General features: G+C 51.2%; 1 protein-coding gene across 6 annotated transcripts; it reads right to left on the reverse strand.

The window, feature by feature from the left end:
* Positions 1 to 999: 999 nt before the first annotated feature.
* LOC120706870 (poly [ADP-ribose] polymerase 2-like) lies at positions 1,000 to 21,970 on the reverse strand. 6 transcript variants are annotated; one of them, XM_039991611.1, is made up of 18 exons: positions 21,716 to 21,968; positions 21,211 to 21,562; positions 20,971 to 21,098; positions 20,648 to 20,729; positions 18,353 to 18,582; positions 18,143 to 18,269; positions 6,730 to 6,785; positions 5,895 to 5,968; positions 5,074 to 5,120; positions 4,885 to 4,934; positions 4,100 to 4,162; positions 3,333 to 3,413; positions 2,984 to 3,094; positions 2,818 to 2,893; positions 2,293 to 2,435; positions 1,999 to 2,072; positions 1,567 to 1,672; positions 1,000 to 1,469 (listed from the first exon to the last, which is right to left on the reverse strand). In XM_039991611.1, the coding sequence occupies exons 1-18, from the start codon at positions 21,797 to 21,799 to the stop codon at positions 1,374 to 1,376; spliced, it is 1,980 nt and encodes a 659-aa protein (XP_039847545.1). In that variant the 5' UTR covers positions 21,800 to 21,968; the 3' UTR covers positions 1,000 to 1,373. The 6 variants fall into 6 exon arrangements, 4 of the variants coding, with proteins under 4 accessions (XP_039847545.1, XP_039847546.1, XP_039847547.1 ...); XM_039991612.1 differs by having other exon boundaries at positions 20,971 to 21,084; positions 21,206 to 21,562; XM_039991613.1 differs by having other exon boundaries at positions 21,669 to 21,783.
* Between the last annotated feature and the right edge of the window lie 1,856 nt (positions 21,971 to 23,826).

Genomic DNA, 23,826 nt, shown 5'->3' on the forward strand with positions numbered 1-23,826 from the left:
ACAAAAATACAAAATGCAAAGTGATCTAAACACACCCAAAGTGGTGCATACGTAAAAGTGCTAAACTTTACTCTCTCTCTCTCTTTCTATTTTTATTAACATGTCCTTTTAGATTTTTCTTAAATCAAACTTGGTAAATTTTGACCAAACTTATAAAAAAATAATTACAATTCCAAATTGATTTTATTGAACCCAGCATGAAATATATATAGATAATGGATATGTTGGATGACATAGTTGTTGCTATATTTTTTATAAACTTGATTAATATTAGTCAAATTTGACTTAAGACAAACTTGATACGATATATAAATAAAAATGGAGAGAGTAGCACTAGTACATCCAAATAAGTGTGTTAATGGATAGGTTAAAATTTAGCTAAGACTTAAAAATTCACTCAACTTTAGCTTCTCCAAAAAGACCCTTACTCTCCCCGTTACTGTCTTCAACAAGACCAATTCAGTTTTTCAAATACCAAGTTCTTGAACAGTCCAATTCTTCGGCTGTCAAATCCAAAAGTCCTAACACGGTCCTGTAACTTATACACCGGTTGCCAAATCCAAAAGTCCTACCACGGTTTCGTAACTTATACACAGTAATCTCAAAAAAAAAACTTACACACAAAGTAATAAAGTTAGGTTTTCTACCGATATTAGCAAACACAAGAGGACCACGTGCGCCCAGCATTGACGACTGTCATTTAGAGGACTTATCATTGACTACTGTGTCATCTCTAGGGAGAGAGGGCGCATTTGACACGTTAGCAAAATTAAGGTACCATACTGCTAGGGGCAAGACCAAAAACTCGATTTTCCATTTGTTAAAAGGGATCAATATTACTTCTTTTCAAAATATAACTGAGTTTAAAAGGTTTTAGTGTAAATTGCTGTCCCATTCTCCCTGGCTATTGCCGGAATGGACAAACTATCTCGTACTCCCTCCATACTCAAACTATCTCAAAAGCTTAACTTTGACTTTTTATTTTTATAAAAATATTTATCACAAAATTATATATTTATACTTGCACCAGCACAACGATGGAGTTAGGCAGCTGATTGTTCTTAACCATAACTGCGGCTAGTCGCACTTTTCTAGCCCCGTGTCCATTGCTTTGCCAAGCCTTGCCAAAGATGTGGCAGATCACTGTTTGGCAAGAAGTGCGGCAAATGCATGGACGAACCAAACAGCATCAAATAAGCCTACAAACGGAAGATATAACTACATGGACGATGGACTGTGATGCTCATATATACACTCAGGATCAGCTATCAAAAGGCTGGAAGCCTGGCACCACCACACACATAAATTTAGTTGTTAATGTGCATAAGTTCTGCTAGTGGATCTTCACAAAGTCTTCGGCTTGCAAACAGCATCTACCGTCTCTTGAAGTTGAAGGAGACATGGAGGACATACCGCATTCTTATCTGATCTACATTATACACTATGTACTCATTGTAAAGCAAGCAACCCTGCAACCAGAAACGATAAGAAAAGAGCTTCAGCAACATACGGGGTTTGTATTTGGAAAACAATGCGATTGTGGAGGTGCGGTTGGAAAGCACATACCCTTTTGGAAGGCTCCTGTTTAGGTTTCCCAAGGGGAACAACCACACCATCATTGGTGGTCTTAGACTCTGATAAGTCAGGTGCCGTTTGACCAACTCCTTTCGTGCTGCACCAAGATAATTGAAACCAGATGATTGTTCATACATTTGAACACATCTACGCAATTAATCAGTAGGATATAAAAACATGCTGCTATGCAGGATGTCACAAGGGTATTTAGAGCCCTTCATGTGGTTTTATTTAAATGGAGTTGTGCACTCAAATAGAGTAACCGTATTCCCTTCTAATCTTGTGCCATTACATGTACCTTTTTTTTTCAAAAGCACCATTATATGCATTGAGTAAACATCAGGAATTGGCCATGAGGAATACATAAACGAAGGTCTAGGAGAAAATATAGTTACGTAAAAAGATATTGCATAAGTAACTGACCTTAGTTTTCCCTTGGGCAAGTCATTAGCATCGTAATCTGCATTTAGCAGCTCGTTCATATCACCCAATGCAACCTGGCAAATTGAAGTTAAACAGGCACTATCAACAAAACTAAACTTAGCAATTAACTTCAATGATATGATTTGCAGAATTCTTGGTGGTCATAAAGAATAGATGATGCACACAAAAGCAAGTAGTGTAACAAAAAGACAAATAGCACACAATCTGAGGCAGATAAAGACATTCAGGAGTATATGAACTTTAACTCGGAGGTAATTATGACAATAAACAGACCTCACATAGAAGCAGTACTCCAGATCTAGATGAATCTGACGCATAGCAATAGTTTGCGCTCTTCGAAAACATATCGGCAAAGTAAACGCCCTTGCCAAACATGTAACCAGTTACAGGTGATTCAGGAGGAGCGATTCGCAAACCTGGGGGACAGTAGTAATAATCAGCATTCACCTATCTAATTGCCAACTTTTGAAGAGTGTAAGGCAGCACGAGCTGAATTTGGCTCTTCCAAAGGAATGAATTACTGTCAGCTCAATGCAATAACACAAAAAATGTTAGATATAAACAAGTTTACAATTGTGCACTAAATCCCCAGACCAAAATGACATGAAAATGAAGCATTAAATCCATGCTAATATAAATACATTGATATCTTGCAAATGCATGCAACTCAAATGCTTATTTGGCAACTGTAGAATGAGAAATAATAGGGACTCATGAATCTTGAAAGCTGAGTGAAGACATATTCTATACATACAGATATAAGTGGTAACAAAAACAATTGTAGATAACACGAATTACCCTGAGAAAGGATCCCAGTCCAGTTGCTCAATCGGGAACCATGCCACAGAAGCATCCTATTTCCTACACTAGCAAACTGCATGAATATTTCGATAATTAGTCATTTGACAATACAATCCGTTCTGTTAGGTTATGTTTGAATATAGCAGAGTAGAAAGATCCTCACCTTCTGAAATCGCTCTGTTTCACCATCTCTGGACACCTTAAATATTTGCACTATGTCCACAGTATAACCCGAGTGTGTTTTGCCATGGGTATTCATCAAATATGCTTTTATCTAGGAAAGTGTAATTTTGTTTACACAATTAAAAATAGATGAAAAATTCACTAAAGATAGCAATAGCATATAACAAGGATAAAATATTCCACCATTCCAGGTCACCTGTGCTCATAGAAAACTCCAAGATTTATATAAGGTTGAAATGTGTAAAGTATCCCTTTGCTAATGGTTACAAAAGATAATTACAAACTACTATGTTCATAATGGAGCTAAAGATTGTTGGTGGTTTAATTACCATAGAGTATTCTTCTGAATCAGCTTCAAGAGGTGTGAAGTCACAATGAAGTTGCTTGTATCGAGCATATAGTGGATCATCCTGCATTTCAAAGCATATGATGCCAAACGTGTGCAAGTATAAGAACCACAACCAAAATATGTTATTCAAACAATTTTAAAATATGCCACTTGCTATAGCAGTTAGCATAGCACCAAGTAGAATTTCATATTTGCAATCAGAGTAAAATTCGCACACTACAGTAACTTCCAGCCCTACTCTCAAAATACTATACATTTCAGTTTCAAGCCGCAATACATACTTTGGCAGTTTGGCTTCAATAATTCTACTCTGTTCTCATATATTAAAAAAAACATCTATTTGTTCCTGTTAAATTTGAGGGGATCTGATAGGTGGAAAGCTGGAAGAAAATATGTGGATTTTGGGGTTCTCTGAAGTGTGTAGTTTTGTGATAATTTAACAAAATTGTATATTTTGCTTTAACCAATAATCAAATTAAAGACAAAATAATTATTAGATAGAATATTTGTGTGATCTATGAAAAAGTAAACAAATTATCATTTACTAAGAAAGAGATGATGGGGTCTCAGGGGTAAATAGTCTTTTTAGATGTCCATCATGTCCAGACTAACAAGCATCGCCAGACTAACAAGCAAGGCAATGAGGCTTAAGATATGTCAAATGTGTACTGACACTTAGGCGATTGGGCATCTTTACAATGGGCAATGGCAGATAAAAATTTTGACCCATTATCAAAATGACATTACCTGGTCACTTGAATCATCCTCCAGAAGCTTGGTTGCAATCTCAATCTCACCAAGTGCTTCAACCTTCGAAAAGTTAAGATAACAATGTGAGCAGATTCCACACAAGTGCAGGTAATATAGTTATACGCCACAGTACACCACATATATGGAGAAAAAAGAACTCAGCCAGCGGGGAAAAGACCACCCCACCGTATTACAACTAAGAAGGAATATTAGCCAAGCCGGTCGAGAAAAACCCCAAACCCCGGCTTCACCACATAGGGCTACACCGTAACCCGGGATGACCACAACCTATTGGGCTGATGACCATCAACTATTCCTAGATAGGAGGGCGCAAACCAATCACAGGTGCCACCGGCCAGGGGATTTTTTTAGGTTGCCGGCCAGGGGATTTTTTAGGTTGCCGGCCAGGGGATTTTTTTTTTTCATTTTTTAGTGCCACCAGCTGGCTGTTGTCTCCCTCAACTGGAAAGCTTACTGCTAAACTACAAGATTGTTAGCCACATACATGATATGGCTGTGAATTTCCCCAAAAAAAGGTATGGTGAATGATGGAATATGAAAGTTTACTTCATTCAGCCATTCTGGTTGAACTTTAGTAAGAATGACAGGTAGGTTTGATCATTACACATTAAATGAGATTAACAGAAGGCTCAACATATATCAACACTCCAATGGACCAATTGAGTCTCTTGGACTTTGTTCACAAGACTCACTGTTTCTTACTGAAACATAAGAATTGAAAAGTGCCATGATAGAAAGAGAAAAAGACAATAGGTTATTACCATTTCCAGCTTAGCTTTTAGTTTCTGAGGAGAGTCAATAATAAATTCACCTGGCAAATGAAATGCTATTCGTTAGAAGGTCAAGTGGTCCTAAATTAAAAAAAAAAACTGACACAGTGCTGGACAAGTGGATGTATTATATTATCATGCAAGTTGCAAAGTCACTAAGCTAGAATGTTCAGAACTCACGCATCTTTCTGAAACCAAAGTCATGAGGAATCACGGTGTAGAATTCCCTGCAACCAAAGGGAATACAAGGAAATTTCAACAAATGCAACATGGTTATAGTTTTGGAAGACATAAGTTACTACTGCAATCAGTAAAATTTGAGTATTTGACTATTCTCTACACTTTTCATGGGTGATTTTCAAGCATAGATGACAGAACATCTATCATCAATGTTGGTAAAATAATCAAAGAATGTTGATGTTTCTAGAGAAATAGTTGATATTTGATACCTCAAAATTGGCAGGCAGTCATTACAATCCTAAAGACCAGATCACTTATTGTTTCATTAAACAATGCCAAGGATGTCAAACATTAATGAGTGAAAAGTGCTTCACAGCGTACGGGTGCCTAGCCAGATTGGTTAGGTGGCCTCAGTAGCACTCCTCAGGTCCTGGCGGTGGGAGCAAATTTCAGGCTGAGGTTAAAAAAAATCCCCTCATCTGGAAATAGGTCCCGGCTCACCCCAGCCCACTCTTACACGGGTTACAATATGGGTTACGGCACCCCTGTGTAAGGGTGGCGTAGGGGTTCGGGGGTTTTCTCGACCTGCATGAGAGGTCTTCTTCGTACATTAATGCTCGGGGGGCGGCTTGCCCCTCGCAGGTCGAGTTTTTTTTTAAAGTGCTTCACAGCATTTGAATCAGCAAATCCTCATTTTTTCTCAGATTAAAATATTAAATGTATGGTGAAAAGATATTGAGTTCGTTCAAGTTCAGTAGAATGTCCTGGTATCAGATTAGTCCTATTATATTTGCTGTCAAATAAAAAGAAACCTGGCTTACCCAGTCAATTGCTCAAGCTGCCTCCTATCTGCCCTTGAAATAACATTGGATATCCTTTTCAGAACATCATAACCCTGCGGAAAGCTAGAAAATGTTACCATCAAAACAGAGGGGGAGGGGAAAGGTAACAAGAATTGGATAAATTTTAATGAGTCGGTTAAGAGAGACCTTAAGGATTGGAACATCTCTAAAGAGATAGCTTTGGATAGGAGCGCTTGGAGACTAGCTATCAATGTGCCTGAACCTTGAACTTATTTCTTTCGGGTTTCATCTCTAGCCTACCCCAACTTGCTTGGGAAAAAAGGCTATGTTGTTGTTGTTGTTGTATGCTAAAGGTTACAGCTCACAGAACTTTGGCAGTCCATGGTGTATTTAAGTCATTTGCCTGTAAGTTTGTAAAATTGTAACCTTAAAAAAACCTTATGCTATACTCCCTCCAGTCACAAACAAGTGACATTTCAAACATCAACATGGTCTCCAAAACATAACTTTGGCAAGTACTTTTTGTTACAAAATACTTATAAAACCTTGCAAAAGTATGCTTTTACGAAGCCACATTGCAAGACAGATCTACTTGCCTCATTCTCAAATATCAAAATTCAGCACATTTTGTGTCTAAAGACAGTGAAAGGAATGTGCAACAAAGGTGTGGAATGGTTGACTTAAGACAACCCCAAAATATCATTTATTTGTTACAGGACGGAGTACATTCACCTAACTTGTAAGATAGTTCAGACATTCAGTGCAAGTCATACATATCAACTGTTCTTCAGCTCGCAATAATATGTCCATAATGAATAGATAATTCCCAAATAGAAATTTCAATGTAACTCACCTTAAGTATTGTAGGTTTGCTTAGCTTTCCAAGGGGAAGTTTATCAGCATTGTAACCTAATTTATTAGGCAAAATGAACTAGTAAATGCTAATGCTACATGAAAAAGCAACATGAATATATTTTTAAATTTTTAAACATAAAGAAATGCAAACTGATGAACAAGATATAAAGTACAATCCCATCATTTGAATTGGTGGCCAATAACTACCTTTACTTCCTACATTTTTTTAAATTAGGTTTCACAGTTATATAAAAAAAACTTGACCGGTGGGGGAAAGATCGCCCACACAGCTTTTGAACTAAGAAGAATCTCTTCGTAGTTCGGTCGAGAAAAGGCCCCAAAGGCTGGCTGCCCGGACACGCCACAGGGTGCCCAGGACACATGGGCCATGTGCATTTCACTGAAGGCAACCGCAGTGGTTTTGTTGTCGACGCATTTGTTGGCAAGCACTACCACCGGCGCAACAAGCGGCAACAGGCGCAACAACAAGGTGGCTAGCGCAGGCTTCAGGTGCTGTTTTCACGGGAGAAGCTAGGAGTTTGTTTCCGCATTAGTAGGAGGTTGTTAGCAGGTTGTTGGTAGCTAGCTTGATCGGGACCTAATCTATAAAGGTCACCGCCTAGCTTGTAATCAGGATCATCGAAGAATAAAGCTCTCCCGCATTGGGTGCGAGCCGGCTTCGGTCACGGCCGAGGAACCTGTCCTCGCCGGTGACGAAGACAGCCCGGCGCCCGTCCACTCCTCGCGTTACGTCCTGCGCTCTCTTCCCCAATCCCAGCTACTTCTACGTTCCCCTCTGCGCACTCCACTCCCTGCACCTCGACGGCGCGGCGGCAGAGTGGTACTTCCAGCTCGAGCGCGACGTCGGCGTGCCGTCCTGGGCACGGTTCGTGGAGTACATCAACCACCGGTTCGGGCCGCCCATCCGCTCCAACTCCCTCGGCGAACTGGCCAATCTCCATCGCTCTGGCTCGGTTGAGGAGTACCAGCGCCGCTTCCTTGCCCTCCTGTGCCGTTGTACTGATCTGAGCATGCAACACCAGATTGATCTGTTCACTGCAGGCCTAGGGCAACCGCTCTCCTCCGACGTCGAGTTGCAGCGCCCCAGCAATCTCCAGATGGCCATGAGCCTGGCGCGCGCATACGAGCGTCGGGGCCTCGAGGCGGCCGCGGTCGGAGTCGCTCGCACGCCGGCCCGGACGCGGACGCCATCTGGCCCAGGCCACCACGTTCTGGCGCTTCCCGCGCCCGGGGGCGCGACCAAGCCCGACGATCCGCCGCGTCCGTGGTTCCGACGCCTCTCGCCGGAGGAGATCGCCGAGAAGCGGGCGAGCGGGCAGTGCTACTTCTGCCCCGAGAAGTTCACCAAGGACCACAAATGCGCCGCAAAAGGCGTGTTCCTCTTGGAGATCTCTGACGAGGAGTCTCCTACTGACGCTGATGCCGACCTGGGCGTCTCGCTCGCGGCGCTCACGGGCATCGCGACGCCCACCGACGCCCAGTTCACCATGAAGCTCCGGGTTCGCGTCCGCGACGTCGATCTGGTCGCTCTCGTCGACACCGGCTCTACGCACACATTCATCCACGATGAGGTGGCCCAACGCCTGGGGCTCGCCGTCACCCGGCGACCGGGGTTGACGGTCAAGGTCGCCAACGGCGACCGTGTGCCAAGCTAGGGTGTCTGTCGCGCGACACCGGTGGTCATCGACGGAGTCCCCTTCGACGTCGACTGCTACACACTCGCGCTGGATAGCTTCGACGTTATCTTGGGCGTCCAGTGGCTCCGCACCCTCGGCCCGATCACGTGGGACCTCAACAAGCTCACCATGGCCATCTGGCGGGACGGCCGCAGCATCGTGTGGCGTGGCGTGGGCAGCCCCGGCCCCTGCGTCAACGCCTTGGAGAACCCGCGCGCCGTCCTCGACAGCCTGCTTGGCCAGTACGCCGACGTGTTCGCCGTGCCGCGGGGCCTTCCGCCGCAACGCCGCCACGACCACCGGATACATCTTCTTCCGGGCACGGCGCCGATCGCCGTCCGGTCGTACCGCTACCCCCAGCTCCTCAAGGATGAGCTGGAACGCCAGTGCGAGGACATGCTCGCCCAAGGGATCATCCGGGAGTCCACGTCGCCATTCTCCTCCCCGGTGCTCCTCGTCAAGAAGCCGGACGAGACGTGGCGTTTCTGTGTCGATTACCGCGCTCTCAACGAGCACACGGTAAAAGACAAGTTCCCCATCCCGGTCAGTGACGAGCTCTTCGACGAGCTCAAAGGGGCGCGCTTCTTCAGCAAGATCGACTTGCGCAGTGGCTACTTCCAGGTGCGCATGCACCCTGCCGACGTCGAGAAGACGGCCTTCCGCACCCACCATGGCCACTTCGAGTTCTTGGTCATGGCGTTCGGCCTGACGAACGCACCGTCCACCGGTCATGGCGTTCGGCCTGACGAACGCACCGTCCACCTTCCAAGCAATGATGAATGATGTCCTCAAGCCCTTTCTCCGCCGCTTTGTACTCGTGTTTTTTGATGACATATTGATTTATAGTGCATCATGGGCAGAACATTTGCAGCATGTCAAGGCGGTGCTCCAACAGCTCCGAGCGCACCAGCTGTTCGCGAAGCAATCCAAGTGCTCCTTCGGTGCAGAGTCGGTGGCATACCTGGGCCATATTGTCACGGCTCAGGGTGTGGCCATGGACCCCAGCAAGATTGAAGCAGTCGAGGCCTGGCCGCGTCCCCGCACCGTGCGGGCACTCCGGGGCTTCCTTGGGCTGACCGGCTACTACCGCAAGTTCATCGCGAACTACGGCGCCGTGGCGGGCTCACGGCACTCCTCAAGCGGGAGGCGTTCCGGTGGTCCGACGATGCCGAACGCGCCTTCCTCGACCTCAAGCGGGCGCTCTCGTCGGCGCCGCTACTCCAGCTGCCCGATTTCTCCAAGCGCTTCACCGTCGACTGCGACGCTTCCGGGGCGGGATTTGGTGCGGTGCTGCACCAGGGCGACGGCGCGCTGGCGTTCTTCAGCCAGGCGGTGGCGCCACAGCACGCCAAGCTGCCGGTGTTAGAAGCTCAATTTTCACTCTCATTGAGCTGAGAGGATGACACTCAAGTTGGGGAAGTTTTCTGGGTTTTTCTTCATTCACACTCACAATGCCATGCCTTCCAACGGGAGGGGTGGCCACGCTTTTATACAAGGGCTGCAGGGCAGCCAAAACACACACCAAGGACTAGTCTAAGATGCTGTCCTCTAGGTTCTAATTGTTGTCCTCTAGATGCTGTCCTCTAGATGCTAAAGCTAGTCTAAGATGCCAATGTGCTGCAGCTGCAGCAACCACCACGCAGCAAGGACCATGCAAGGTCTGAGATGCTGGTCAAAAGAAGAACTGAAACCTGTCCTAGGTGGAGACCCACAAAGACCGAGATGACATAGACTTATTCCTTCATTCTCCCCCTAAGTTTTGTCCGTCGTCTTGTGGGAGGGTTGAACCATTCCGGTCCTGGAGCAAAGCTCAAGGAACTTGATCCTCCCAAGGGGCTTGGTGAGCAGGTCCGCAAGCTGATCCTTGGTGTTGATGTAGCTCGCCTTGATGCTTCCTTCCTCCAAGCAGCCTCGGATGAAGTGATACCTCACCCGGATGTGCTTGCTCCGTTCGTGGAAAACGGGGTTCTTCGCCAAGGCCAGAGCGGACTTGCTGTCCACCCTGAGCTCCACTGATCCAGTGTCTCTGCCGAGTAGATCACCAAGCAGTCGAGCGAGCCAGAGCGCCTGAGTCGACGCGGTGGAGGCCGCTATGTACTCGGCCTCGCAGCTGGACAAGGCCACCACCTGCTGCTTGACTGACTGCCAGCTAACGAGGCACTTGCCGAGGAAGAAGAGGATCCCGCTCGTGCTCTTGCTGGTGTCGATGTCGCCGGCGTGGTCGCTGTCACTGTACCCGACGAAGGTGTGCCGCTCCAGGGCACCTCGGGTAGTGGAGACCGTGGTCGAGAGTCCCCGCAACATAGCGGATGATCCTCTTCACGGCCTGCTGGTGCTCCGTCGTCGGTCGCTGCATGAACCGACTGACGTAGCCGACGGAGAACGCCAAGTCCGGCCGTGTGTGGGCGAGGTAGCGGAGGCTCCCCACAAGACGCCGGTACTGAGTAGCGTCTACCTCCTCCGCCGTGCTGTCACGGCTCAGCTTCAGCCTCTCCTCCATCGGAGTGAGAGCTGGGTTGCAGTCGGTGAGCCCAGCGAGCTCGACGACGCGCTTGGCGTAGGCGGTCTGTCGAAGTGTGATCCCGGAGTCGTCCTGGTGCACCTCGATCCCCAGGTAGAAGGAGAGAGGCCCCAGGTCGCTCATCTGGAAGGTGGCCTTCATCTCCTCCTTGAACGCCGCCACCTCCGCATCCTTGGTGCCGGTGATCACCAAGTCGTCGACGTAGACACCCACCAGCAGGGCATTGCCTCCTTTGCCCCGCCGGTAGATGGCTGCCTCGTGCGGGCTTTGCTCGAAGCCCATCCCCTTGAGCGTGGAGTCCAGCTTGGCGTTCCACGCCCTCGGGGCCTGCCGCAAGCCATAGAGGGCCTTGCGCAGACGTAGCACCTTACCCTCCTTGCCGGGGATCGCAAACCCCGGCGGCTGGTGCACGTAGACCTCCTCCTTCAAGTCGCCGTTGAGAAACGCCGACTTGACGTCCATGTGATGGACACGCCAGCCCTCCTGGGCAGCTAGCGCAAGGAGGAGTCGCACGGACTCCATCCGTGCCACGGGAGCGAAGGCATCGTCGAAGTCGACTCCCTCCTGCTGCACGAAACCTCGTGCCACCAGGCGAGCCTTGTGCTTGACGACGGTGCCGGCCTCATCCCTCTTCAGCTTGAACACCCACTTAAGGGTGATCGCGCGGTGACCGCGAGGGAGGTCAGCAAGCTCCCAAGTGCGGTTCTTCTCAACCGCATCCATCTCCGACTGCATCGCGGCACGCCATGCCGCGTGTCCCTCGGCCTCTGCAAAAGACCGAGGCTCGCCGTCGTCGCACGCGAGGTGCAACTGCGCCTCCAGGTCGTGAGGCACCAGTCCCGGCACCGGCTGATCGCCGAGAAGGTCCTCCATCGTACGGTACCACAGCGGCTCACCGTCGTGGTACGCGTCGATGCGCTCCTCGTCGTGAGAGAGCGGAGTAGCGAACTCCACCGGGCTGTGAGCAGGTGCTGGAGTAGGCGTGCCCGGAGGAGTGGCTGTCGGTGCTGTAGTGCGCGGCGTCGCCGGCTGTGGTGGTACAGCTGAGGAACTCGGCGCAGCCGGAGTCGTAGCTGAAGGGCGTGGTGCCGCCGGTGTGGCGGGCGCCGGAGTCGGTGGAGGCTCGGGGACCGGGGTAGGCACGCTCGGCGAAGAAGAGCTGCCTACTCCCCCAGCTCCCTCGAAGTGGACGTACTCGACGGTGAAGTCGTCGTACGTCGGAGTCGAGCCGTCGTCCACCGCCTTGTCCCACGCCCATCCTCGCCCTTCGTCGAACACAACGTCGCGCGCCGTGCGCACACGCTGTGTCTCCGGGTCGAGAATGCGGTAGGCCTTCGAACCCGCCGCGTAGCCGATGAACACTCCCGGAGTGCTCCTGTCGTCGAGCTTGCCGATGTGGCCAAGCTCCTTGGCGAACACGAGGCAGCCGAAGACCCGCAGGTGGGAGACCGCCGGCTTGCGCCCATGCCAAGCCTCATACGGCGTCATGCCGTCGAGTGCCTTGGTGGGCGAGCGGTTGAGGATGTAGACGGCCGTCACCACCGCCTCTCCCCAGAAGACAGTCGGCATCCCCCTCTGCTTGAGGAGGGCCCGGGCCATCCCCACAACCGTCTGGTTGCGCCGCTCGACGACGCCGTTCTGCTGCGGGCTGTACGGCGCGGAGTAGTGGCGCTGGATGCCCTCATCCGCGCAGTACGCCGCGAACTCGGCCGCCGTGAACTCGCCGCCGTTGTCGGTGCGCAGCACGCGCAACTTGCTGCCGCTCTCCGCCTCCGCAGCAGCCTGAGCACGCCTGATGGCGTCCGCAGCCTCTCCCTTGCTGCCGAGGATCATCACCCACATGAAGCGGGAGAGGTCGTCGACGAGCAGCAGGAAATAGCGTCGTCCTCCCGGTGTGACCGGTGTCACCGGGCCACACAAGTCCCCGTGTACGAGCTCGAGCCGCTCCTTGGCTCGGAAGCTCGCCTGCTGGGGGAAGGAGTGCCGCCTCTGCTTCGTCAGCACGCAGACGTCGCAGAGCTGCTCCACGTGGTCGAGGCACGGGAGGCCTCGCACCATCTCCTTGGCGCCGAGCCGCTTCAGGGCCTCAAAGTGGAGGTGCCCAAAGCGCTCGTGCCACTGCCATGCCTCGTCGTCCCTGCGAGCTGCAAGACAAAGAGGCCGGGCCACCCCGACATGGAGGATGTAGAGGCGGTTCTTCCCTCGAACCACCCTGGCGAGAAGCTGGCGACGGTGGTCCCAGATGCGGAGGACCCCGCTGTCGATCACCACGCGGGAGCCGCTCTCATCGAGCTGCCCAAGGCTGATGATGGAGTTCCGCAGCGCCGGGATGTAGTAGACTCCGGTGAGCATCCGGTGCTCTCCGGACTTGGCGGTGAAGATCACGGAGCCCACGCCCTTGATCTCCACGGCGGAGGAGTCCCCGAACCTGACGGAGCCACCTACGTCGACGTCCAGGTCGGAGAAGAACTCCCGCCGCCCGGTCATGTGGTGCGTGGCGCCGGAGTCGAGGTACCAGCCATCGACCCTGTCGTCGTCGGAGCCGTAGCCGAGGAGAACTCGGGCACGCGGCTCGTCGAGGTGGAGTAGAGCGGTGACAGGCGGTGCCGCCGGCTGCGGCTCCATGTCCCCGTGGAGTAGGAACAGAGCCGGCTCGTCATCCGGCTGGGCCTCCGCGACGTGGGCTTGGCCCCCACGCCTCCGCTGCGGGCAGTCCCTGGCCCAGTGGCCGGGCCTGCCACAGTTGTGGCAAGCGTCGTCTCGTGCCGCCTTGGGCCTGTCAGCGGCGCCGCCCTGAGCATCTCCGCGGGCGCCACCCTCGGCGCGCCCTCGTGCCCCGGCTTGGGCACCTCCGCGCCCCTTTCGCGGCTTGCCGCGCTTGCGGCCACCAGTCGAGGAAGAGGGCTCCCCCCTCCTCCTGTCACCGCGCCGAGCCTCCCACTGCTCCTGAGTGAGGTGGAGCTTCCCACCGATGGAGATGCCTCCCGAGAGAGGCTGTGGCTCGTCACTATCGACGACCTTGAGGCGACCTATCGCCTCCTCGATCGTCATGGTGGAGAGGTCTAGTAGAGACTCGATCGAGCGAGCGGTCTGCCTGTACCTCTCGGGGACGCAACGGAAGAGCTTCTCGACGGCTCTCTCCTCGTCGTAGGTGTCGTCGCCGAACTGCACCACCTTCTGCAGTAGAGTGTTGAGACGGAGGGCGAAGTCATCAACATCCTCACCTGGCTTGAAGGCCAGGTTCTCCCACTCCTTGCGAAGTGCCTGGAGAGTGGTCTTGCGGGCGCGGTCGCTGCCGATACGTGCCGCAGCGATGGAGTCCCAGGCCTCCTTGGCAGTTCGCTTCTTGGAAAGCGTGAACTGCATCTCGGGCGGGGCTGCTGCGATGAGAGCATCCAGCGCCCGTCGATCCTCATCGTAGTCGACGTCGCCGTACCGGACTGCCTCCCACATATGCCGCACCTGGAGCTTCACCTCCATGACCGCGGCCCACTCGACGTAGTTGGTCTTGGTGAGGGTGGGCCACCCACCGCCGGGACCGACGTCCCTGACCACCGCCTGGAGGCCGTGGTAGCCGGGGGCGCCGCCGCGCGCACCCCAGCCAGGAGCGCCGCCACCGCCCTGCGCGCGGCCTCCGCCGCCGGGTGCGCGGCCCCCTGGACCGTCGCCGGGCGCACCGCCAGGCGCGCCGCCGTCCAGGCCGCCGCCGGGCGCGCGGGCCCCTGGACCGCCGCCGGGCGCGCCGCCGTCCAGGCCGCCGCCGGGCGCGCGGGCCCCTGGACCGCCGCCGGGCGCGCGGGCCCCTGGACCGCCGCCGGGCGCGCCGCCGTCCAGGCCGCCGCCGCCGGGGGTGGGCTGCTGCCCACCGCGCGGTCCGCTCCCGCGCTCTCTCCCTCTCCAACTCCTCAAGGTCCTCGTCGGCGGTGGCGTCGCCGGCGATGGAGCCCTGAGGCTGCCGCGCAAGGTCTCAACCTCGACCTCCGCCGCACGCGCTGCATCCTCCGCCTCCTCTGCTTCCACCTCCGCCCTGGCCGCTGCCAGCTCCGCTGCAGCCAGCCTGGCCGCCCTCGCCGCTGCTGCAGCGGCTTGAGCCGTCGCTCGCCTGCGCTCCTCCGCCGCGGCGAGCTCGGCGTCTCGCTGGCGCCGTGCGCTCGAGGCGACCGAGCGCTGAGACGGTGCGTCGGACATGGCGTGCCTCCAAGGGGCTGTTGCGTGGAGAGGGGGAAGGGAACGGGGAAGAAGAGGCAGCCGGAGCTGCTGCTGCTGTTGCAGCGGCTGCTGCTGCTGCTGCTGCTGTAGCTGCTGGTGGTGGTGGCTGGGCTGCTACCGCGGCTTGGGAAGGGGAGGAGCAAGAGATATCCAACCTACAGGAAAGTACGGCTCTGATACCAGATGTTAGAAGCTCAATTTTCACTCTCATTGAGCTGAGAGGATGACACTCAAGTTGGGGAAGTTTTCTGGGTTTTTCTTCATTCACACTCACAATGCCATGCCTTCCAACGGGAGGGGTGGCCACGCTTTTATACAAGGGCTGCAGGGCAGCCAAAACACACACCAAGGACTAGTCTAAGATGCTGTCCTCTAGGTCCTAATTGTTGTCCTCTAGATGTTGTCCTCTAGATGCTAAAGCTAGTCTAAGATGCCAATGTGCTGCAGCTGCAGCAACCACCACGCAGCAAGGACCATGCAAGGTCTGAGATGCTGGTCAAAAGAAGAACTGAAACCTGTCCTAGGTGGAGACCCACAAAGACCGAGATGACATAGACTTATTCCTTCAGCCGGCGTATGAGCGCGAGCTCATCGGCTTGGTGAAGGCCGTCCGACACTGGCGGCCATACTTGTGGGGTCGCCCGTTCACGGTCCGCACCGACCACTGGAGTCTCAAGTACATCCTCGACCAGCGCCTCACCACCATACCACAACACACCTGGGTCTCCAAGCTATTCGGCCATGACATCACGGTGGAGTACAGGCCGGGCAAGCAAAATGCGGCAGCTGATGCGCTGTCCCGCCGCGATGAAGAAGCCTTGGCGGTTCACGCTATGTCCATGCCGGCGTTCTCGGCGTACGATGAGCTGAAGGCGGAGGTGGCTGCCAGCCCGTTCGCCCAGGGCCTCTTGGCGCAGGTCGCGGCCGGCTCGGCGCCGAACGGGTGGTCCACGGCAGATGACCTGTTGCTGTTCCGGGGGAAGATCTTTGTGCCGGATGACTCCTCCTTGTGGCAGCGTCTCCTGGCCGAGGCGCACGAGATGGGGCACGAGGGAGTCGAAAAGACAGCACACCGCTTGCGAGCCTCCTTCTACAACGCGCATCTGCTGCGGCGCGTGCGTGACTTCGTTCGCGGCTGTGCGGTGTGTCAGCGCAACAAGTCGGAGCACCTGCACCCGGCCGGGCTCCTTCAACCTCTCCCGGTGCCGCACGAGGTCTGGAGCGACATTGCCATGGATTTCGTGGAAGGTTTTCCCAAGGTGGGCGGGAAGTCGGTGGTCCTCACGGTGGTGGACCGCTTCTCCAAGTTCGCCCATTTCATTGCGCTCGGCCACCCCTACACCGCGGCGTCTGTGGCGCGGGCGTTCTTCACTGACATCGTGCGCCTCCACGGCTTCCCGACGTCCATCGTCAGCGACCGCGACCCGGTCTTCACCAGCAACTTCTGGGCGGAACTGTTCCGTCTCGCCGGCGTCAAGCTGCTCATGAGCTCTGCGTTCCACCCACAGACGGATGGGCAGTCCGAGGTGACTAATCGCACGATTGGCATGTATTTGCGGTGTTTGGCAGGAGATCGGCCGCGTTCATGGCTCCAGTGGCTTCCCTGGGCGGAGTTCTGCTTCAACTCTTCGTACCAAACGGCCCTGCGCGCCACGCCATTCTAGGTCGTTTACGGCCGCCCCCCACCGGCTCTACTTCGCTACTCGCCGGGGTTGGCTCGGGTGGCCGCCGTCGATCGCCAGCTCCGGGATCGCGACGAGTTCTTGCAGGAGATACGGGAACGTCTCCTCCTCGCACAGGATGTCATGAAGGCGCGGCATGACAAGCACCGGCGCGACGTTGAGTTCGCTGTGGGTGAGTGGGCGTGGCTGCGCCTGCATCACAGGGCGGCGTCCGGCATCACGACCAGTCGCCCCACAAAACTGGCCCAACGCTTCTACGGGCCGTTCCAAGTGGTGGAGCGCGTCGGGACCGTGGCCTATCGGTTGCAGCTGCCAGCCAATGCCAAGATACACGATGTCTTCCACGTCGGCCTCCTCAAGAAATTCGAAGGCACGCCGCCGACGTCAGTTCCGCCGCTGCCACCGTTGGTGCATGGCCGCGTGCTGCCTACTCCGGAGAAGGTCATCCGCGCCAGGTTGAACCGTGGCGTGTGGCAGCTGCTGGTGCACTGGGTGGGACGCCCTGCTGCAGATGCTTCGTGGGAGCCGTTAAAGGATTTCGTCAAGCTCTACCCTCAGTGGCAGCTCGAGGACGAGCTGTTCCGTGGGGAGGGAGGAAGTGTTGTCGACGCATTTGTTGGCAAGCACTACCACCGGCGCAACAACAAGGTGGCTAGCGCAGGCTTCAGGTGCTGTTTTCACGGGAGAAGCTAGGAGTTTGTTTCCGCATTAGTAGGAGGTTGTTAGCAGGTTGTTGGTAGCTAGCTTGATCGGGACCTAATCTATAAAGGTCACCGCCTAGCTTGTAATCAGGATCATCGAAGAATAAAGCTCTCCCGCATTGGGTGCGAGCTGGCTTCGATCACGGCCGAGGAACCTGTCCTCGCCGGTGACGAAGACAGCCCGGCGCCCGTCCACTCCTCGCGTTACATCCTGCGCTCTCTTCCCCAATCCCAGCTACTTCTACGTTCCCCTCTGCGCACTCCACGCCGGCCACGCTGTACCAGGTTTCGTGTATAACTTGAAACAGACGACGAGGGGTCTTTTTTTTTAAAATCCAGCCCCTTTTAACTCGCTCCCAGGGGGAGTTGAACCCGGGCCTACTGGTGCTCTAACCATTAGTTATAACTCCCTCATTATAGGATCTAACATGTAATAAACCAACCATACAGAATTCAGGGTCCGAGGTGTGTTCCATAACCCAGGGATGCTGTGTCCCTTCAAGGGTCAATGGACAGCAATATCACAGATCGTCGAAAAAAAATTGCTTGTAGCAATGTCCATCATCGTATAAATATAGCTAATAACAACAAAGCAGCTTACCTATTTCCACCATTTGCTGCTTCATCATGCTAATATTGCATATCAAGGATATGAATTGTGCAATCCGAGTTTCAAGTTTTGTCTCCTTTATCTGATCAGTAATGGAACCTTTCTTCTCAGCCTTATTCTGGGCCAAATAAGAACAAAGGATTAAACCCAAGAGGACAAGACAGACATTAAAATGCAAATCATTTGCTGAGTAAAACTTACTGTTTCCTTATCAGTTTCTCCATAGTCCATTTCAATCCAAGCGTATTTCTTTGCATAACATTTGAATTTCTTGCGATCACACCAAAGGTTATTAGTTTTGTTCTGAAACTTCTCCGCAAATTCATATATTGCTTGGTCTCGTGAAAAGGGACCATGCAGTTTATCTTGACCTCGTGCCCCTACTCTCCCCCATCTATTGTAAACCATGAAGCTTCCACCAGCATCAGGTTCTACAATTAAGTGGCACCAGTTAACTTTCTATCGAATATCAGCCATCATTCATAGTTGAAATAATTAAAAGCAGAGCATCAGATTCTACAATTAAGTGGCACCAGTTAACATTCTATCGAATATCAGCCATCATTCATAGTTGAAATTGTTGGAGAAGTAATTTGTTTTCTTGACCAAAAGTCAAATTGGTTTTGGCTACTAAAGTGTATGGACTAATCAAGAGCTGGCAGTAGCTGCTGCTATTGTCTAGAGGCATCTTAGGTGTAGTTGTAACCAGCCATGGTGAAATATGGAGAAGCAAGCTCATCAGCAAAGGAGAGCTCCGTCTCATTGCAGTACCCATTGCTCACAAGGAGCAACTATACTGCATGGGCTATCAAGATGAAGGTCTATCTAAAGGCACAAGGCGTGTGGGGGGCTATCAACTCAGAGAAGGAGGTTGATGAACGCCAAGATCAGATGGCCCTAGCAGCCATCTATCAAGGTATCCCAGAAGAGACGCTCTTGCTGATAGCAGAGAAGGAGACTGCTAAGGAAGCATGGACTATGCTCAAAACCATGCACATGGGTGTTGAGCGTGTCATGGAGGCAAAGGTGCAGACCATGAAGACCGAACTTGATGTCCTGCAAATGAAAGATGGGGAGTCGATTGATGATTTTGCTATGAAGCTGACATCAATCGTGAGCAAGATTCGTGCTTTGGGTGAGAAGATTGAAGAGGCCTATGTCGTCAAAAAGCTTCTTCGAGTTGTGCCCAAAAGGTTTCTGCAGGTTGTTTCCACCATTGAGCAGTTTGGTGATTTCAAGACCATGACCGTGGAAGAAGTCATCGGACGCCTCAAGGCGTATGAAGAACGGATCTGCACATATGCTAATAATGAGGGGGAGCATCTCTTGTTGACTCGAGCTGAATGGAGAGCCAAGGAAGCAAAGACTAGTGAACGCAGTAGGAAGTTTGACAAGAAAAGAGTGAAGTGTTTTAGATGCAAGAATTTTGGTCATTATTCTTATGACTGTCCCTCAGAGAAGAAAGAGAAGGCATATGTGTCAGAGAAGCAAGAAGATGAAGACGACGAGCCAGCCTTACTCATGGCTGAGGCTTGTTTGCTATGAATATGGGTTGAGGATGCTGACTGGGGTGTCGATCAGTTGAGTTCTCCATCCCAAGAAACTCTAGGATGTCGATTAGTTAGTTCTCCATCCTGAGAGGGTGTATGTCTAGGATGTTGATTAGATGTGTTCTCCATCCTAAGACAGGAATTTCAAGGCGTCGATTAGTTGTGTTCTCCGTCTTGAAAAAATTCAGGGTGTTGATTAGTTGTGTTCTCCATCCTGATAAGTAAATGTCATGATGTTGATTAGTGTATGTTCTCCATCATGAGGAAGTCCAGGGTGTTGATTAGGTGAGTTCTCCATCCTGAGACAAGTTGAAGATGAGTTCAGCTGGATCCTAAGTTTCAGTCCCAGTCCAAGATTGCAGGTGCAACAAAGCTAGGACTGTGTGAAGTGAAGATTCAGAAATGCCAGGAAAACAAATTAAGGGGGAGATTGTTGGAGAAGTAATTTGTTTTCTTGAGCAAAAGTCAAATTGGTTTTGGCTACTAAAGTGTATGGACTAATCAAGAGCTGGCAGTATCCGCTGCTATTGTCTAGAGGCATCTTAGGTGTAGTTGTAACCAGCTACTGCTGGGCTGTTCTTGAGCTGTATTTGAGGTGTAAACAGCACTGTAGCTAGGTCGGTTACTGTAGCAACCGGCCTAAACTGCTATATAAAGAGGGTAGTACCTCCATGTATATGCAACCTTTGAGTTGAATGAAATAGCAATACTAGTTTGCAAGAAACTCTCTGGTTCCTCTCCTTTGTTATCCTTGCTTTCCAAGTTAGTTAGGGCCAACAGAAATAATTAAAAGCAGAAATAATAGTACGGAAGAAACTAAGAGCAGAAATAGGAGCTTTGGAATTTCTAGAAAGCATAACATTCTCATGGATCAATAACTCAGTTGCTGCGATTTCGAATAAACTGAAGGTAGGCACTTGCACAAATAGTGATTTGCAGGACAAACCTAAAACTTGGATGATATAGAACTTATTGTTGTTATCTCCAAGATTAGTCTGGTTCAAGGTTGCATCATAGATGTCATCACCCTGTAGAAAAAAAAATGGCGACTATAAATACAACAAAATAGTTATTGATGGAAAAAAAACAGATCAGTCTCAAGGTGTTAATGATTTGAAGAGTACATACAAATGTGAATTAGATATTTTAGTCTGGAGGTATGATATTTGCTCTAAATTCAACTAATTTGCACCAGGTAGAAACTGAATGAACCATGGTTAAAACTGAAATTTACACACCCAAGGTAAAAGGTAAAATGAAACTACATACCAGTTGCAAGACATGATAGTTCGCTTTTATGTGATTAGGAATGTGCTGGTCCAGCACTGCAGCACCCTTCTTGGTGGCTGCAACCATCTTCTCCTTTTTCACCCCCTCCTCAACCTTCTCAACACCACCTGCACCAAACAATTACCGAAGCAAGTTATATCCCTCTCTTTGCTGAATAGGTAGAATTCCTGCCATCTGTTTGAAAAGGTGCACCAAGAAAAAAGAAATAAATTACAAGACCTTTTGGAGCTCTCTTCTCGTCCTGAACGTCATCTGTGGCATTAGCAGGGGCCGACAGCAACCTCTCGATAACATCCTTCTTGCTACCATTTGCCGCGAGTCCCCGTGACTTGGCCAATGCCTGCAGCTCGCGGTAGCTCATGCCCTCTAGCTTTGCCGCCTCCAAAGAGGCATCGCCGTTCCCCTCTTCCTCCCCATCACCGGTCCTTTTCCTCTTCTTGCTGCCTTCGCCCCCGCCGTTCCCTTCGCCATCCACGACCACACCATCTGCGGCCACACCATCCCCATCTGCCGCCGCAGCAGCCACCGCAGCCTTCTCCTCCATGCGGATTGCGGCGTCCAGCCTCCGCACCTGATCGAAAACGCATTGGGGGGCACTGAGGTCACAACAACAATCTCGAACGCACATCAACACGCGCGCGCAGCAGCAAAAAATGAAAACGCCCATCGCAGCGGACCGCCGGGGGCCGCGCGTCACGAACTGGGGAGAGGCGGGTGGACTCACGAGCGCCGTCTTGTTGCCGGAGTCGTCGAGGCCGCGGCGCTGCAGCTCGGCGCGGAGCTCCTCCACCCGCAGCCTTGCCGACATTTCCCCCTCGGCTCCTGGCGTTCCCGGAAGCTTCTAGCAGGTTCGGCCCCCGGGGCGGTGGCGGCGGTGGGGTGGGCCGTGGGAGGGGAATGGCTGCGGGCGAAGAGGGGGAGAGGAGTTGGAGTTTTCGGCTCGCTCTCGATGGGTTTTTGGGTGGGTCGCCGGGGGTTTTGATGGCGGGGGGAAGGGGGTGGGAAGGAGAAGGGCGGCGAGACGAGTAGTGGTGGGGACCAGGGTTTTAAAATCCGACCGGACCGGCCTAACCGCCGCCCTCCGGTTCCGGTTTACCGGACCGGTTAGGCCGGTAACCGGTTGAATTCAAATCCAAATTCAAATAAATTCAAAAACTCCTATGCAACCGGTTCCGACCGATTTACCGGCCGGTTTGACCGGTTTGAAATTCAAAAGCTCCCGTGCAACCGGTTTACCGGCCGGTTTGACCGGTTTACCAGCCGGTTTGACCAATTTGATCGGTGGGCCTTCATGGGCCGGCCCATTTTTTTTCTTTTTCTTTTTTGATTTAACTTTAAATTCCCACAAACTATACTAAATGAATGAATTTTTGAGAAAATTTGACACCATTAGATTCATCACACCTTGAAGTATTTTTATGAATTTTTTGGGAATTTTTCATTTTTTGAATTCAAATTTAAAATTTGAATTTGGGCCGGTTGGGTACCGGCCGAAACCGGAACCGGACCGGACCGGTTACCGGTCAAACCGAACCGGTTCCCACCGGTTAGGTTAACTATGGTGGGGACTCGGACGCACCGAAAAAGTTGGGCAGACGAGCGGGAAAATGAAAGGAATTTTGGGAGTTTTTTTTTCTTCAGAATCCTTTCACCTACTTATTAGTAACTTGAAATCATGTATCACAAAAAAAAAGCAACTTGAAATCATGAACTTCATCCAGATAGATATAATATACTCTCTCCGTCCATAAAGACTATTCGTTTATACTTCAAATTTTGTACCACAAAGATTATTCATTTAGATTGTAATAAAGTTCATCTAATTAAAACAACATCAAATAATACCAAGAAATAATAGCATAGAGAAGGGTATGGAGCCAATCATATGCTTGGGTAGATGTTACTTTTCTGGTTCAAATGCATTTGCATTTATTGAGAAATCTAGAGAACCAAATAAATAACATGATCTTCAATCACAACTGCTATCATAACATGGTCATTTTCACTATTACTAATATGCCTGAAATTTTCAACACTGTCTTTGCGGGATGAAGGGACTATATATCATTTTCATAATTAGTAATTACAAGCTTTGAGTGAGAGGATACTACGAAACAACAAATATAATATTAAACATTTTATTACCTTGGCCACCCAGAACTGTTTTTATCGAAAACAACAACGGTACGGTCCGATTTGGCATTGTAGGTACTAGGTACCCCTCGAGTCTCGCTCGCGATGGTTCCAAGAAAACATCTAACTTTGAATCTGATAAAATACCAAATTAAAGGTGGTGGTTTAGGTTAGATCAGCTAAGAGCAAGGATAATAATTTCGGCAACTGTTTGCCGGCTCCTGGCGGGGACGCACGTGTGATTGTGCGCGGGCCGCACCGCACTGTTGGCTCGCTGCTCAGCCAATAGTTGCAGGCGTAGCGTTTCTTCGCCAGCCGGAGCGAGACGCCCGTTTTCTTTTCTCTTTTCGTTTCTCTCTCCTCCACGTAGGTATGAGCTAGCTAACCACCCATCATAATATTTGATGTAACAACTGAAGTGATAAATACCGGACTCGGCTTTGACTCAGCTGCGCGTGAGCACAAGGTGGTCAGACTCTACGTGCGGTATTATGATGTTTGCGGGAGAGACAACCAATGGGGGCCAGTTGGCAATGTACGTATTTTACAGATTCCATTGGCTGAATTAATTTCCACATCTCTAGCGGATCCAATAGAAGAAATATGAGTGTACGATATGCATGCAGCCATGCAAAATTACCATGCATACAATACATATACTAGGCTAACTGGGCAAAATTACCATGTATACGAGTATATGTT

This window comes from Panicum virgatum, chromosome 5K (assembly GCF_016808335.1).
Source record: "Panicum virgatum strain AP13 chromosome 5K, P.virgatum_v5, whole genome shotgun sequence".
NCBI lineage: Eukaryota > Viridiplantae > Streptophyta > Magnoliopsida > Poales > Poaceae > Panicum > Panicum virgatum.

What these genes read in the sequence shown, in the direction of transcription:
- LOC120706870 (XM_039991611.1), bottom strand. Translation starts at nt 21,799, where the DNA reads ATGTCGGCAAGGCTGCGGGTGGAGGAGCTCCGCGCCGAGCTGCAGCGC. An exon ending in CGAGAAGAGAGCTCCAAAAG is followed by an intron (nt 21,099 to 21,210) that starts GTCTTGTAATTT and finishes TGTTTGGTGCAG; the next exon opens with GTGGTGTTGAGAAGGTTGAG. An exon ending in AACAGGAGCCTTCCAAAAGG is followed by an intron (nt 1,470 to 1,566) that starts GTATGTGCTTTC and finishes TTCTGGTTGCAG; the next exon opens with GGTTGCTTGCTTTACAATGA.